The 16,777-nt window shown below is 42.8% G+C and overlaps 1 protein-coding gene across 1 annotated transcript in view; it reads right to left on the bottom strand.

Moving 5' to 3' along the window:
• Positions 1-487: 487 nt before the first annotated feature.
• NCAPH2 (non-SMC condensin II complex subunit H2) overlaps positions 488-16,777 on the bottom strand; it is a 65,265-nt gene continuing 48,975 nt past the window's right edge. The window contains exons 16-21 of the mRNA XM_082255654.1: positions 15,135-15,240; positions 14,467-14,541; positions 12,305-12,360; positions 11,918-12,019; positions 1,600-1,749; positions 488-686 (exon numbers count right to left, since the gene is read on the bottom strand). Of these exons, the coding sequence (XP_082111780.1) occupies positions 546-686; positions 1,600-1,749; positions 11,918-12,019; positions 12,305-12,360; positions 14,467-14,541; positions 15,135-15,240 (630 nt within the window). The 3' untranslated portion in view covers positions 488-545. The remainder of the gene's footprint in view (positions 687-1,599; positions 1,750-11,917; positions 12,020-12,304; positions 12,361-14,466; positions 14,542-15,134; positions 15,241-16,777) is intronic.

Here is a 16,777-nt window from a genome sequence, read left to right on the forward strand (position 1 = left end):
TCTTAGCTACACTGGCCTGCCCAGAACCACACAATATAGTGTTACACTCTTTCCGGTTGTACATCTGCAGTCCAAACTCAACAGCCAACTGTTTTCCAAGTTAATAAAGGTAGGTGTATGTGTGAGAACACAGAACTAGAAAATTTTGAAAGCCAAGTAGCTCTAGGGAGGGAGCGCATTGGAGATAATGAAGACATTTCTTGTAAGCATCTTTCGAAAACCTGATCACGATGGTCAAGAGTGGGCTGAGGTGAATAGTGCACTTTTTCAAATGAGAAGATGTTATTCGAACAAAGTAAATCTTGCATTTTAGGAGGCCGAAGAGCTGTTCATTTTGCAACAGTTGTGGGTCTGCATTTTGCTTGGACTGTATACAAGCCCTTGTGTCAACACCGCTTAATCCAGTAGGCATTTATGTTTCTTTTTTTTCTCCGGTTAGCCAAGTTATTAAAAAGGTATGAATGGACTTTTATCTTGGTAAAAAATGTGTTCTTTTGTCAAAAGGATGAACTTGTAACTGCTGAATTTGAAACCAAGACTGGCGGTCAATTCTGTGAAAGAGATGGTGCTGTGTACGTCTTGAATCTTTCATGAGCCTTTTGTTGACTTAAAAGCCGCAAAGACATAGTATCTACACATTCCTGGAGTCCTGGCTTTTGAGCCACCTCTACTGTGTAATCATTAGCCTGGTGGAGGGGGGTAAAAGAAAAAAAAAAAAATAGTAAATGTTTTCACTTCTGCAATATTCACCCAACAATGAAACACAATGAAAGAAACTGCAAGACCTTAGAGTAACCGGGATCCACATTATTCTACGAAATAAAAATGTCAACTATCAATACCACCCCAGAACAGAAACATCCATTTTGTGTGCGCCTCACTAGTTTGGATGGAGAAAAAAAAACAAACCACAGGCACTCACTGGTTTGTTGCATTGTAAAATACATTGGCAGAATACTGTATTCTCACAGCAGTTTGTGCCTGTTACTTTACACAGTTAAATGGACTCTCTCAGCTGAACTGAATAAAATATTTTACTTTACGGATACTTTATGGACAATCTGCCAGTAGAGGGAAATCACATAATTTTGGCTTGTGACAGTTGTGGTGCCTAGGCGAAACTGAAATTATGGTTATTTTGCCAAACTAACTCCTCAAAATCCCAAGAGGTCTAAAAATCTAGAACAGGTTTAAAAAAAGAACATGTAAAGTCACATGGAAGAGTGAAAAAGGAAAAGTTGTTTAAAAGGCATGCTAAGAGTAGAAAGTATACAGGGCTGGCCACAATTGTATTTTCTTGTATCCAAACCCTCCTGTAGGCAGAACTATAACCCAACATTCTTTGTATTCTTGAGTCTTTTTCGATGAATGAAAAATAAATTTTTTTAAATACACAGATTTGTGCCAAGCTCTTCGCACTTAAGACGCATATTTCTCTTATTTTATGCCATCTATACACTTTCTACACCACTGCATAAACCATTATTGTTGTTCAATACTAAATATCAGCACGCAGCTTATAGAAAACTCGTGTGAACTGCAAATTGAATTAAACTTAAATTATTAAATATAGAGAATAAAAAGAATAAGGACACTCACCAGCTGCAAAGATGCAAGCATGTACCTGCACACCTCGTAGGGCTCTCGATGGGCCATCAGACTTGCAAAAGTGCGCCATTCTCCTACTTGGCTGTACTGTGAAACTAGACGATCGCCATAATCATGAATATCAAAAGCTCCTCGTTCTTCCTACGTAGAGAGACAAAAGAAATGCTCAGGAAACCATTGTAAGATGTGGCTTGTATAACTAACTCCTCCAGCATTTATGGCATAGAGGAGCCCTTAAAATAATTTTCAGGCTTCAGGGAAACCCTACTAAAAATGATTGCATATACATCTTATGGTAAAATTAGTGTGATCAGTAAGCTGTAATATTAGAAAAAGAAATCCAGAGCAGCTTATTTACCCCCACCCCTTGTTTTCTCCAACCATTAAATGGTTTGAAAAGTGGTGCAAATCACAAAAGACAGGATATTACTCATCAGTAAAATATTTTTCTTGGATTTATTCACAAATGAAATGCTCACTTTTGTTAGCAAGTAATATCAGAAGAAAAGAAGGGAAGGGACCCTTATCCAGTGATTTTCTCAGATAAATTAACTTTACAGGTAAAAAAAACAAAACACAAAACAACAGTTTACTTAAAGGCATTGTATACTTTCAAATGTTTTTTTGTTTTAACTAGGTATTAGTCTATATATGTATTCCTTGTGTAATTTGTTTTCCATATCTTGTAATGTTGCAACTGCAATTGTAGGGTCGTATCTGATCGATTCCCCTATGTCCACGCATTAGCACATGTACCTTGTGCTTATGTATCAGGAGTGTCAAACTGGCAGCCCTCCACCTGTTGTGGAACTTCAAGTTCCGACATGCTTGTAACGGTCGGTCTTGCATTGCCTCATGGGACTTGTAGTTCAGCAGCAGCTGGACGGCCACCAGTTTAACACCTGTGTATTAGAGCGACAAGTGCATTCCTAGCCATTTCTCTGTGTTGCATCACAAATGTATGAAAAAACAAAAACCCAACTCTGGCAAGCTCTGTTAGTTGCTTTCCCCTGCACTATACTGGGACCCCCAGTGATTGTGGGATATATTAGTTTCTTCACAGGATGTGTTGGTTTTTAGACTACAGACAGAAGTCATGTCATGTCACACGCCTCATGTATCGAATAAACCGAAAATTTCCCCTACAGGCTTGTGAGGACATGCTTTACTATAGACTGTCCGTAACCAACAAATGATACCATGAAACTACATGATCAATGCACATCTTATGCAGGTGAAAAGCACAGAGGCGGGAAGGTTTATAATGCCCTAAATTGTACATCACAGGACACAAGAATGTTGGTACTTCTACCATTAAGATGTCTAAAAGCAACCCCATCATGAGCTTGGAACAAACGGCTAACAGGCTCACCAAGAAGAGACCTCTTAACAGGACAAAAGTGTAGAATAACTGAGAAGGCCCTCACAGGGCTGCATGGAGGACCTTCTGGCAAAAGCCAGTGTCTGATTAGGCCTGAACATCGACCTAATAAATCTTGGCAAACGTATGCAGAAATGTAGGCAACGGTTTCACAGATCTGGAAAATTCCACAAATCCCCCGACAATTCTGGTGGAGTGAGCCATGACCAGCAAAGGAGGGAACCTCCCCCCTCAGGTCAAACACCTGAGTAATGATCTGCCGAAATCACTTAGCAATTGTGGATCGAGAGGCAGCCTGTCCATTTCAGGGAACATTTAGGTACCACAAAGAGCATCAGACTAATGAAGCAAAGCCGTGTCTAAGATAAACTTGCACTGCTCCCACAACACAGGCAGTGGAAATTTCCTTAGGATGCTTAATTGCTGGACAAAGGGCAGGCTACACCATGTCCAGATTTAGATAAAATTCTGAGACTACCTTAGAAAGAAATGCGTTTCAAGGCCTTAAATCCACCTTGTCCTTGTGGAAAGCAAGAAATGGTTCAGACACAAATTCAAACACCCTCCTGATTGCGGTGATCGCTCCAAGTAAGGCAACCTTGCTAAAAAGAAGAGGGAGAGAAATATTCTAAATAGGTTCAAATGGTGACCTCTGAAGGACCATCAGGTTAGGGTCCCACGGAGACCAGTGGCACGAAATGAGTCACCCCTTGTACAAAGGCTCTGGATCAAGACATGGGAAGCTAGTGGTCTCTGAAAGAACACTGCCAAGGCAGAAAACCTGACCTTTAAAAATTCCCAGGGCCAAAGACTTGACCAATCCTGATTAAAAAGGCTAGAACCTGTGTCCGTTATTTCCTAGGATGAAGCTTCCCTTTCTGCACCAAGCAAAGTACACTTTCCATACACGAGATGGTAAACCATACTAAGTGAGGGCTTTCTGTCCTTCAACAAGGTGAAAACGGCCCTGTCCTTGCTAAGATTTTGACTGGGTCTGAGTACCAAACCCTCCTATGCTAATTTGGTGCAATGAGAATCCTCCAAAACACACAAGGTAGTAAGGGTTTGAGATGAGGGAACATATAATATTAGACTGAAACGATTCCATGGATTAAATATACATCCACTCCCCTGGGGAATTCAATGGTTAGCGGCTTCGGAAGTCCTATTGCCAATTTTCCCACATTTGGAATGTGCACATTGGAAAGGGCTGGAAAATAAGATTTTTGTACTTACCGTAAAATCCATTTCTCTAAGTTCGACAGACAGCGCTCCATAAATCATAACTACTGGGTTATATTGCCTCCTCCAGGAGTAGGACTAGGCAGAACAAAAACCACCTGACTATGCCCATGGGCCGTCCTCAGCTTGGTATATAATCTCCCTCTGTGCTCTAGGTAATCAGTTTAGTAGCAAGCAGTATTAGCAGTATCAGAACTCCATAGAGGAGTGGGTGCTGTGTCCGTAGAACTCAGAGAAATGGATTTCACGATAAGTACAAAAATCCCATTTTCTCTTTCGTTCATCGACTGACACAATGCTCCATAAATCATAACTACTGGGACATCCAAAAGCAGTGCCAAAAGGAAAACGAGAGGTGGGGAAAATAACCCAAGGCTAAACATAAGTGTCCTTAACCAGGACACAGGGGCCTTAACCAGGTAACAGGAGCCACATCTGAAAATTAAAAGTTTAAAGAAAAACACCCCTCAAGAGGGAACAGCCCCTCTCAAACAGCAGCCTGCAAAACTTTGCGGCCAAAAGAAGCCTCTACAGATGCCAAAGTATCTACTTGGTAGAATTTTGTTAAGGTATGCACCAACGACCAAGTGGCCACCTTGCAAACTTGCGATACTGATGCCTGATGACAGAAGGCCCAAGAAGCACTCAGCGCCAGAGTAGAATGTGCTGTGACAGGGAAAGGTGGAACCTGACCTTTATTGGACTAGGCCTGATTCACGATCTGTCTGTTCCTCTTGGGAGATGGTAGCCGAAAAAGCAACCAGCCCTTTTCTTGCTCTGTCCAGAACCACAAAAAGCGAGTCTGACCTCCCAAAGGACTCAGTAGCTGACAGATACACCCACATCGCACGAACCACATCCAAGCTATGCAAAGTAAATTCCTTGGGATGAGCCAGCTTAGGACACAAGGAAGGCAACACCTTGTCCTCATACAAATGGAAGTCAGAGACAACTTTGGGCAGGAATGGACAGGGACAAAGAACCACTTTATCCCTATGGACCACTAAATAGGGACTGCAACAGGATAATACTGCCACTTTCGATACCCTGCGGGCCGAGGTAATAGCCACCAAGAATGTCACCTTCTGGGATACCATAGGCAAGGAAATCTCCTGAATATTCTCAAATGGAGGTTTCTGTAGAACTGAAAGCACTAAATTTAAATCTCATGGCGGCAAAAGAGACCGTACACATGGAGCCACATGTCGACACTCCTGAATGGAGGTACAAACTAAAGGCTAGGGGGGTTGCTGAAAGAAGACCGTGGTGGGGCGACTGATCTGACCGGACTTCGGCCGTTCGTAACTCGGGCAGCGGCAGCAGCGTGGCCGAAGTCCGGTCAGATCTGTCACCCCACCACGATCACTGGCATCTCCCGCTTCTCTGGCTGGTACCACAGCATCCTTGCATCTCCCACTGAGCGTCTGGACATCCTACACCTGCATACCTGCACGTCCCGGGAATCAATGAACGCTGTTCATCTGGCATGTGAGTTCTGGCTCATAAACGCTTGACTGCTGCTGGCTAATTCTACTGCTTCTCCATACTGACTGCAGCTTTATGCCTTTCCCCTGTCTGTTGGGAGTGTGAAGCCACCTCTCTATCACTCGTCTGGGCACGGAGGGTTCACCTATACTGTACATACCTCCACCGGGCCACCTTTATTCACCCCTGGGCACTCAGGAGGACTTTGGTTACGGCCCCCACCCTATAGTGGATCAGTACCTCATCTAAAAGGTGCCCCAAGAGTCTAGAGAGTAGTAGAGCATCACATACTGCTTGAACTAACACTTGCTTGTTTGCAATATGCCATGCTGCTGAAACTTTCTGCATTACATGCTGCTTGAATCTATACTTGCTTGTCTACAATATGCCATTCTGCTTAAACTTCCTACATTACATGCTGCTTGAATCTATACTTGCTTATCTGCAAATATGCCATGCTGCTGAAACTTTTTGCATTGCCTGTTTTGCCATTATTTCATCTGCCTTGATCAAAAAGAGATGCCTATCCAGGATTTCCCTTCACAAATTGTACCCCAATACCAGATTGAAATGCTGTGGAGAGATCAAGCCCTTTGATTTCAGTGGGAGGAACATAAGCCTTTTTCATCGGTGACACCCAGTCCTCCTTCCTTTGATGTCCTAAGAACGAAGTTTGTCATTCTTCCTATGGACCAATTGTATATTTGTCTGCCGGCACCTACATAATCATCAATACCATTGTGTATAGTTTTGCATTCTTTTCCCTGACTGGGAATTATCAGATTCTTTCCAAGCCTATGGATTGTAGGTGGACAAGTATACTGGGGTGGTGGACTATTTGGATGGCTCCGTGTTGATTGGGTGGTGGGTGGAGCCCTAGAGCGGTATTAGAGTCATCTAAGAGGCGGACCTTTTGTTTTGTGGTTTTTATCCTATGTCCATGAGTTACCTACACTTTGCACTCATTCATTGCCTTTGCAGGTTTTAACTTGTTTCAATAAAGTACATTTTTTTTCCACCACCTACCCTTGTTCGAGCCTTTTATGCAACTTCTTTTTGTTTATTTCCAAGGAGGATACTGGCCTTACCATGGCCCTTGGACGCCTGCAGCGTCTGCCAGAGGAACCTGTGATCTCGCCATGAACCTCGGTATCCTCCTGTGCAGCCGAACCTGCTAAAGGAGCTGCATGCAGGACTGTGCAAACAGAACTGTCTTGAAGGTGGACACCAAACTCAGAACCTGTATGCAAAATGGGAGAGAGAACTATCTGTGTGACAGCAACCGGTGAATCACAGCCTGTGGTTCCTGAAGTTTGTCCAGAGAAAGGACCATCCTGGTCAGAATTAGAATCAGACCTAGGTAAATCAATTCCCTGGACAGGTATAGGGGGACCTTGGGTAGTTCGGACATCACCTGAACCTTTTGCAGGAATTAAATCCGCACAAGGAGACTCAGGACCTAAAAAACGTAAAAAGGACAAGCCTTGTCCCCCTTTCTCGGTACCCCCAAAAGAATAATTTTGTGGCTTCCCTTGGCGCTCACAAAGAAGGTCCACGAGGCCGGAAACCAGTGAAGATTTCCCTCCACCCTAATAGGCGAGGGCAGACCTTCCTGCTGAACGGGTGTTTGTGGGCCCGGAAAAGCTAGCTCTAGGCTTACTAGACCAAGGATGCTTGGAACCTCCCGGGGAAGATTTGAAAGATCTATTTACCTTATTTTCCGCCCCAGAAGCACAAAATAATTTTCTATGTGCTGAGGGTCCCCGTTTGCGTCGAGGCTCCTTCCCTTTCCTAGACTATGGCAGGAAGGTACTGCCCCCCCGTGATACCCTTAATGATGTGATCCACGGTAGCTCCAAACAGGCGATCGCCTTGAAAGAGCAGATCAATGAAAGCTTTCTTAGAGGCTTGGTTTGCAGACCAATTCTTAAGCCACAGCACAGGCCTAATCACCACCACTAAAACAAAGTTTGGACAGCACAGGAGCTGTATCCAAAGCTGCATCGCAAATAAACTGCAGCCCATGGACCAACTGGTCCACTAAATCAACAAAAGCAGCGGGGACCTGCTCACGACTGTACTTACCCTTCGCTGGTGCGGGTAACGCTCCAGACAGAATCCCCCCCACTGAAATAGGGGAGCTGTCGGCCAAGCCTAGTCGTATGCGACCCTGCGAGACGTTTAACTCGTGGGCCAGCCTCTGTCCATGATGCTATGTCGCGGCCAACCTAGCGTGTAGCTGCGGGCTGAACATGCTCGCTGGCTAGGACGGGGGGGAACCACTGGATCTAGATTACCCAGACCGTCGCCCAGCCCGGCAGTTGATTGTAGATCTCCCGAGAGAAAAAAAAAAGATGTAAAGAAGAAGAAAAAAAAAAAATTGCTAGGACTAGTGAAGTGATCCCAGCCGGGAGCCTAGGTCCTTACTCCCGACTAGACCGAATAAAACTGATTACCTAGAGCAGAGAGGGCATTATATACCAAGCTGAGAATGGACCATGGGCATAGTCAGGTGTTTTTTGTTCTGCCTAGTCCTCCTAGAGGAGGCAATATAACCCAATAGTTTGACTTATGGTGCGCTGTGTCCATCGATGAACGAAAGAAGGTGATGCCCCACCCAATTCAGAATTAAAGGATAAGTTCACTTAAAAAAAATAAAAATAAATGCACATTTTTTTTTTTTTGCAGGCAAAAGAAAAAAAAAAAAAAAAAAATGAATAAAAAGTGCATTTATTATTTTTTATTGCCGGAGCATGAAAAGCATTGCACCAGCGACCAGGAGATCGCTGATACCATGCAGGTCTCCTGAACACTGTCAGTGTATCAGCTTACCCATACGGGAAAGAAGATACTCGCTGACAGGAAGACTTAATGAACTACCACGGCGCTCCACAGTGGTAGAGACAGCGGCTTCAGCATTGGGATCATGTAACATGTTCCATCCTAAAAACATGAAATTCTCGGGGAGCGGTCTGACATCTGGTACTACCTTAACCACTTGCCTACTGTGCACTTAAACACCCTTCCCATCCAGGCCAATTTTCAGCTTTCAGTGCTGTCACACTTTGACTGACAATTGCGCGGTCATGCTACACTGTACCCATATGAAATTTTTATCATTTTTTTCACACAAATAGAGCTTTCTTTTGGTGGTATTTAATCATCTCTGGGTTTTTTATTTTTTACAAAAAAAGAAAAAATACAGAAAATTTGGAAAAAAAAAAGTTTCTTATTTTCTGCGAGTAAATTTTGAAAATAAACTTTTCTCCTTCACTGATGTGCGCTGATGAGGCGGCACTGATGAGGTGGCACTTATGGGCACTGATGAGGTGGCACTTATGGGCACTGATGAGGTGGCACTTATGGGCACTGATGAGGTGGCACTTATGGGCACTGATGAGGAGGTACTAATATGCCGCACTGATGAGCACTGATAGGCGGCATTGATAGGCGGCACTGCTGGGCACTGAGAGGTGGCACTGCTGGGCACTGAGAGGCGGCACTGATGGACACTGACGGGTGGCACTGATGGGCAGCACCATCAGTGCCCACACTCAATGCCCATAGTGCTGCCAGTCAGTGCTCATCAGTGCCTAGATGAGCAGGCACTGATGGGCACTGACTGGCAGCACTATGGGCACTGATTGTGGGCATTGATGGGGGGCACTGAGGCGGGCACTGTGGGCACTGATGGGGGGGCAATGTGTGTATGTTTTTTTACCTTTAGTAATCAGGGCACTGGTGATCAGTGCCCTGATTACACTGCTGTGTGTCCCCGGCAGCTGACGGCTCCCCCTCCTTCCTCACACTGCAGGCTCTGTGTGAGGAAGAAGCGCCGGCGATGAGAGATGATCTCATATGTTTACATATGAGATCATCTCTCATTGGACGGCTTAATCACGTGGTGAATAGCCGCTGTGATTGGCCATTCACCACGATCTGTGATCGGCCGTGTCCAAGGGACACAGCCGACACAAATTTCCTCGATGCACGCTCGCTGGAGCGCGCGGGGACAGTCTTTCTGGGAGGCTGTTTAAAAACGGCCTCCCGAAAATTCAAGTCCGCGCTGCAGCCGTATATAGGCTGTAGCGCGGATGTCAGGAAGTTAATGATTTATGTATGCCAGCGCCGTGACGTCATTGTATTGGTAGTCCCCAGAATAGTGGGGCCCAGTGTTGGTTGGCATCCGAGTTTCCCCCAACAACCAAGTCCCCTGAACAGATAGTAAATCCAAGACTCTTTCCCAGCCTGACAGGATGGTGTCCATCATCAGTAGCTTTTACAGAAAAGGGAGAAAGTATTTCCCCAACACCAGGCTGGAAAGCCTGCAGCCCAAGGTTGACTCGGGGTGACTAATAGAGAGCATTAGTCTGGCCCATTTTAACAGGATGTTATATTGGAAAAAAACTGAGCATACAGGACTGCCTTGAAGGAGGTTGCCATTAAACCAAGTACCCCCTCATGTAAAACTGAATAGAGGCATGCTACAGGGAACGCAACTCCCCAACACCTTAAACTTGAGGGTGCAAAGCTTAGGGAACACGTGTGTCAGGGTCAAACATAGGACCAACTTCATATACTGCAGGTGGTGTGATGGTTCCAGGATTGACATTTGGAGATTGAAGACCCAAAGTTCAAACACTTGCGGTGACTGTAGCACACTAGCCTTAAGGCTCTCCACTGATTATTCCAATAGGAGCAAATTGTTCAAATACCCCAGGCTCGCAGAAGCACCAACAGGACTAGCACCTTTGTAAATACTCATGGTGCCATGGCCAGTCCAAGGGCAGAGCCATAAACTGGAAATGCTGCTGTCCCACTACAAAATACAAATAGCGCTGATGAGCTGAGAAAAAGGGATATGGAGGTAGGCACCCTTTATGTCCACCGAGGCAAAAAAAAAAAAAAGTCCCCCCCCCCCCCCCCCGATGGAGCTAGGCAATCACCAACCACACTTATTTCATACATAACTTGCAAAAACTTGTTTAAACACTGCAAATCAAGCAGCAGTGTCAAACTAAGAGTGTGTGAAAATCACAAATATACCAATTATAAACCCCACACTCAGTAAAAAAACTTCTACAGTAAATTATATACATGAAATATTTTATTAAACAGTGTCCATAAATAATCCTTCTATATTTCTCAACCTCTTGTAAATGTGCCAAATGTCAACACCATGTGTGCCCACCACTGAGTATAAAAATCCACTCACTAGAACTGTGTGGTCATACCATTTCTGGTCTTGTGACCTTTAAAGCTCAGCAGCTAGACGCAGTAGTTAGAAGACATAGTGCATCTTAGCGTGAAAGACTTTCTAGCCGAGCGACAGATCCTTCACTTAACACTAGCAAAATACACTGAGGCAATGCTGGGAGTGAGTAAGGTGAGGGAGGGGTGAGTAAAGCTTTCCTATTGCCCATGCCTAATCACCTGGAGGTGGAGAATAACCCAATGATCTAAGAATTAACTCTACTGTGATATACAATTAAAGCAGAGTTCCACTCATTTTTCATAATTACCCTCATTGTAATGTGCATCAATAGTAATTTACTTTTTGGATATTTTAATGATGAAATTCGTAAAGTACTTTTTTTTTTTTTTTTAACAGTCTTCCCCATGACCTTCAGCCGAGGCCACCTAGCCAACTACATCATTAGCCTGGCAAATCCTGGGATATCTATGTCATTGATCCCAGGAGTCTTCGGCATCTAATGCAGGTACGATTGTGAGATTCTGTTCTCTGTCAATTAACAGGTTGCCATAACAATGGGCCGGGAACTTCAGCTGACCCCGCCATTGCAACCTGTAATCAACAAGGTAAACCACACACAGTGTCATTACTGCACAGGCATGAGATCGGGAGGCGAATGCTGGGTAGCCAGATGCACCGAATACTGGAAATACACTTCACACGGGCTTCAGATGCCCAAGTTTGAGAGGTGCCACCTTATAGTGGCAAGGAAAGAATGTCCTTTTACATTGGGGTAACTAGGATGGATGTCCCTTACACCCTCTGGAGGAAAGTTAGGCTTCCAAAACACTGCCTGAGAAAGGCTGCATTAGGATTTTTCTTGATAAAGTTTTAATTTACATATTAGCCCAGAGATAGATGCCAATTTCAATATAGATTATCCTAACAGAAAGGAAACATTTCCCCTTGGTAGGAAAAAGTAATTGACTATACATTTTATATCCTACCTGTTCTTGCAGCTGTGGTCCCATTTTATCCTCCCATTCTCGTACACGTAAGGAAAGTACTGTCTCTTGTGCATACTTCTGAGAATTAGCAATGTAAAGCTCCTAAAAAAACAAAAACGCAGTTCTTAAATGTAAAGAATGATGCTAACTGTGGTTTTTAATATAAGCATACACAAATATCATCTAGAATATTACAAATTGTTTCCATTTTCTACACATTTATTTCCACAATAAGAATGTTGTGGATATAAAAAGGAGATGGATAATTATTTAACCTGGGGAAAAAAAAAAAACTAAAAATTACATGAAATTATGCCAAATCTGGTTGGATAATATAAAAGCTCTGCATAACTTCACCAATGTTTAAAAAACAATGACGACACCTACCACATTCCTTCTCACCAATTCCTCATATGATATCTGGCCTTCAAAATCAATAGGTTCTATAGGGGGACAAGAATAAGTAAACAGAAATCAGAACAAAAACGTAAAAAAGTTGCACCAGAACTGCAATACAGCCAGTAAAAGTTACAAAAGATTCCCTGCCCCTGATGACTTCCTAGTTATTTGTATATTTTAAATGGAAATCTGTCTCATCTACATTGCTAAACATGACAGACCTTATAGTCAAACTGGCTCAGGTAGAGACACAAGACTACAGGTGCAGGGGTCACAAATGGACAAGAAACTGTTAGGGCTCTTTCACACGGTCCGTAGGCGATCCCCGCTGAGCCGGCGGATGACAGCTCCGTCTCCGCTTGCAGTGCGGAGAGGGAGGTGTCACAGCCCCCGCTGCTCTCTATGGGGAATTGGATGAGAGGGGACCGCTTGTCTGCTCTCATTCGATCCCCAGGACGGATGGGAAATAGGGTTTCCATCCGTCCTGATTTCACGGACAGGATTGGATGCGGATGACAGCGGGTGTCAGCGGACATGTCACCGCTGACATCCGCTGCTCCAAAGGGCTGAATGGGGCATCCGATCAGATCCGCCTAAAAAACTGACAAGCGGATCTGATCGGACCGCCCGTGTGAAAGAGCCCTTACATACTTGGCCTAACGACAGGCTGTCTAAATTTGTTTATATTTTGCTTGATAAATGATACTCCTATTTGAGTGAAAACATTTTTTTACATCTGATGACAAGTGTTAAGTCCATCTCAAAGCCATCTTACAAGTGATAACTCACAAGCGTGTGTGTAGATGAAATTAACATTCTACAGATCACCAGATATAGCACAACTAAACTGACAATCCGGGCAGCAATCACACTGAAATAAAGTCCAGTTTACTGTTCAGTACATGTTCATGGTAAAATATGAACAGGTTTTGTGTGTGTGCCTGTTAAAATAGTAATTCATGGGGTTATCTTGTAGTTTGATGCTGAACAGTAGGCACAAATGCTGTAATTTAAGTATATTCCTTAACAGCCACAAAAGGAAAGTCGTGCACCAAATGACTTTGCAAAACCAAATATTGCCTTTTAAAAGTAGCATTAACATCAGTTTAAAGAAAGCAAGGCTGTAGGTGGGACTCAACACACCTATCCAGTACATGCCACCTACGGAGGGGCAAATATACCAGCCAACATGCACAATGAGAGAGCAGCAGCAACCACGTCTGAGGAAAAGTGTAGAAACTGTCCCAAGTTGGATTACCATACAAATTTTAAACAACTACAAAAAGAGCACAAAGATTCAAGAAAAATAAACACGACGCTTGCATTTAGCCCAATTTTCAACATAAATCTCATTTCTTTTTTTTTTTTTGAACACTTGACCTCCAGAAGATTTTACCCCCTTCATGACCAGGCAATTTTTTACCATTTAGCAACGCACTACTTTACCTGGTAGTTGCAATAGATTGTTGCTATTAGCTTGTAATCTCGCAGGAGCAGGGCCCTCCTAACCCTCTTGTATTATTGCTGTATTGTCTCCCCTTATATTGTAAAGCGCTGCGCAAACCTGTTGGTGCTATACAAACTCCTGTATAATATAATATAACACTTTACCTAAACGAAATGTATATATATTTTTTTCACACAAAGCGTGCTTTTTTTGGTGATATTTAATCACCACTGGGGGTTTTTTTTTTGGCGATCTAAAAACGAAAAAAGAGCAGAAATTCTGAAAAAAAAAATAAATAAAAAAAGTTTTACTTTTATCCAATCAAAAAAGAAAAAATGTCTTCATAAATTTTGGCCAAAATATATTCTGCTACATGTCTTTTATAAAAAAAAAATCCCAATAAGTGTATATTGGTTTGCGTGAAAGTTATAGTGCCTACAAACTGCAACCAAGAAGAAATATGCGCCACCAACACTGTGAAAGTGATCACTGCTGGACCACTTTCACTTTACAGCCAGGAGCTGGCTGAGAAAAACCAAGTACAACAAGCTGATTGTTATCACAGCAATTAGGTTGTGCCTAACCCTTCATCTCCTTTGATGCACTATGTACAAAGAGCTAAACTAGCTAAGCCTTTTTGGAGTGTATTTAAACATTTCCAAGTAACCTGAATGTGACCACCTCATCCCACTTCTAGCATTACCAATATTTTCACACGCTTGCTCTTCGTTCAAGATGGCTGGAAAGGTTTGCCCTAAGTCTTCATGGTCTGAAAGGTCTACACAAAAAAAAAAGAAAAAAAAAAAAAGAACAAATAAGACTTTAAGAGGTAAACATTGCACAAATTGACAAACTACTTCAAGGGAACAGTCAGATCAATTACATAATCAATGTTATATAGGTTGAAGAAAGAAAAAAAAAAAAAAAAAAACAGGTCCTTCCAGTTCAACCTGCATGTGTGCATGTGTACAATTTCTATTATCGAACAATTCCCATAGCCCTGTATACCACATCCTGCTGGAGGGAGTTTTACAGCTCTAACAGTAAAGAACCCTTTCCACAATCCAAGGTAAACCTCTTTCTATCAATAGGACCCATACTTCTATAAGAACCCAAAACACTGTTGTGTTCATCATACTTCTATACCGCCATCCTGACACATGCATAAGTACAGTGCAGACACTGAATATGTCAGGGTGTTGAATGTCAAATACTTATTTGCATATTAGCTCTCAGAACCAAAAAGAATGTATATTTTAAAATAGTTATACTTTATCAGCTCATTTACCCAAAGTCAAGGATAGGTCAATTTTAAGACCTGTATTATTGTTTATTTCATGCAAGTATGGGAGTATAGGAGTTTAAGCAAACCTGCGCAATCCTCATGATCAAGATAATCATCTTCACGTGGTTCCTCTATGTGATTAGCTGTTCCTTCGTCAGCGAGCAAATCTGCTACCTTGGTAACTAGTGGTCCCTAACAAGAAAAGTACAGGCGTATAAAAGATTTGTAATTGAGGCAGTTACCAGGGATTACATTTGTGGAGGAATGCATAAATGTTAGAAGGGCATAGCGTTTTGTATTCATACACATACAGTCTGCTGATGTCCCAAAATTTGCAACAATGAGTTTAGTTTATATATCAGTCATGAGATGTTTATCTTTAACATTATTACGTAAACGTTACAATGATTAACTTTGAATGCCGACTTAAAATTCGATTTTTTTGTAAACTTTTAAAAAATCCCATGTTCTTTGAGTTCATTAAGGGATCAACACACCTAGAAAGTATGTGTGTCTATATACTGTGTGTGCGTTTATGTGATTGTACTGTGTGTTTTTATGTACGTACGTATGTTTGTGTATGTATGTATGTATGTATGTGCGCGTTTATATATTGTATCTGTGTATGTTTAGTATACAGGAGTTTATGAACATACATGCGCGTTTTGTATGCGCATGTACGTACATTACTTTTAATCCTGACCCCCCTGTTCCAGTAGGATCAGAACAGATTTTTTAGGGCTTGTATAGAACACCTTTTTAGAGGTATTTAACAGGCAGTGAAGAGGCAATGTTACTGCCTCACTGCCTGTTTTAACCTTTAAATGCAGCGTCACAACTCTGCAACTGTGTGCATTGCACACAGTTGCGGGGTAGTTTCACCTGGGGGGGAATACTTACAGTTGCAAGCACAGCATGTGTAGACTCCCAGCTGCTGCCTCTACAAATGGGAGCGGTTGCGAATAGGAAAAACGCAGCTCGAGCTAGTGGTTTTTCCACTCTCCAAACTCACATGTGAACAAGCCCTTGGTTCACATCTGTGTGGCTGCGTGTGGGTCAACCTATAAATGTCAATGTGTTGCCCTGCATCAACACAGGAAAATAATTACCTGACTTTTTTTTTTTTTTAATTGCGCTGAAAACCAAGTTTGACAATGCATGGGGGTAACATTAGGAATTGAAGTGATTGTAAACTATCACCTTGTAAAACAACCCATTCAGTTTAAAATGGATATGAAAGGCAAAACATTTTTGTAGGTCTAAAAAGTGATCCCATAATCTCTGTTCTCAGCTGCATAAGAGCTGGAGGGAGGAGAGGCAGCTGCACACTGAGCTTCCCAGTGAATGGCTGTACAGCGGGGGCATGTCAGGACAAGTCTGATCATTGGAGGAGAGTACACCTAGTTCCCAGTATAGCTAGGAAACTGACCACGATATGCTTAGTGTGGCCAGTTTTTAATAGGAAAGAAAGGGGACTGGCAGGAACCCCAGAGATTTTACAGAAAGGAAGCAATACACAGAAAACAGGACACTTTCTCATACAAGTACATGGTACAGCAGGCACATATCAGGAATATGAAGTGTTGGGGTAACAAATGCTTTAATGATACCCTTGCATGTCTGCTAAACAACACTGCATTTGTCTGCATGTCAGGAAGGTGCATGATTTTGTGTGCATTTCGTGATATGCAGTAATGTGAGCCAAGCTTTAGATTGGGGTGCCTCAAAA

The sequence above is a fragment of the Pelophylax lessonae genome, assembly GCF_965119305.1.
Source record: "Pelophylax lessonae genome assembly, chromosome: 4".
In the NCBI taxonomy this organism is placed as follows: Eukaryota; Metazoa; Chordata; class Amphibia; order Anura; family Ranidae; genus Pelophylax; species Pelophylax lessonae.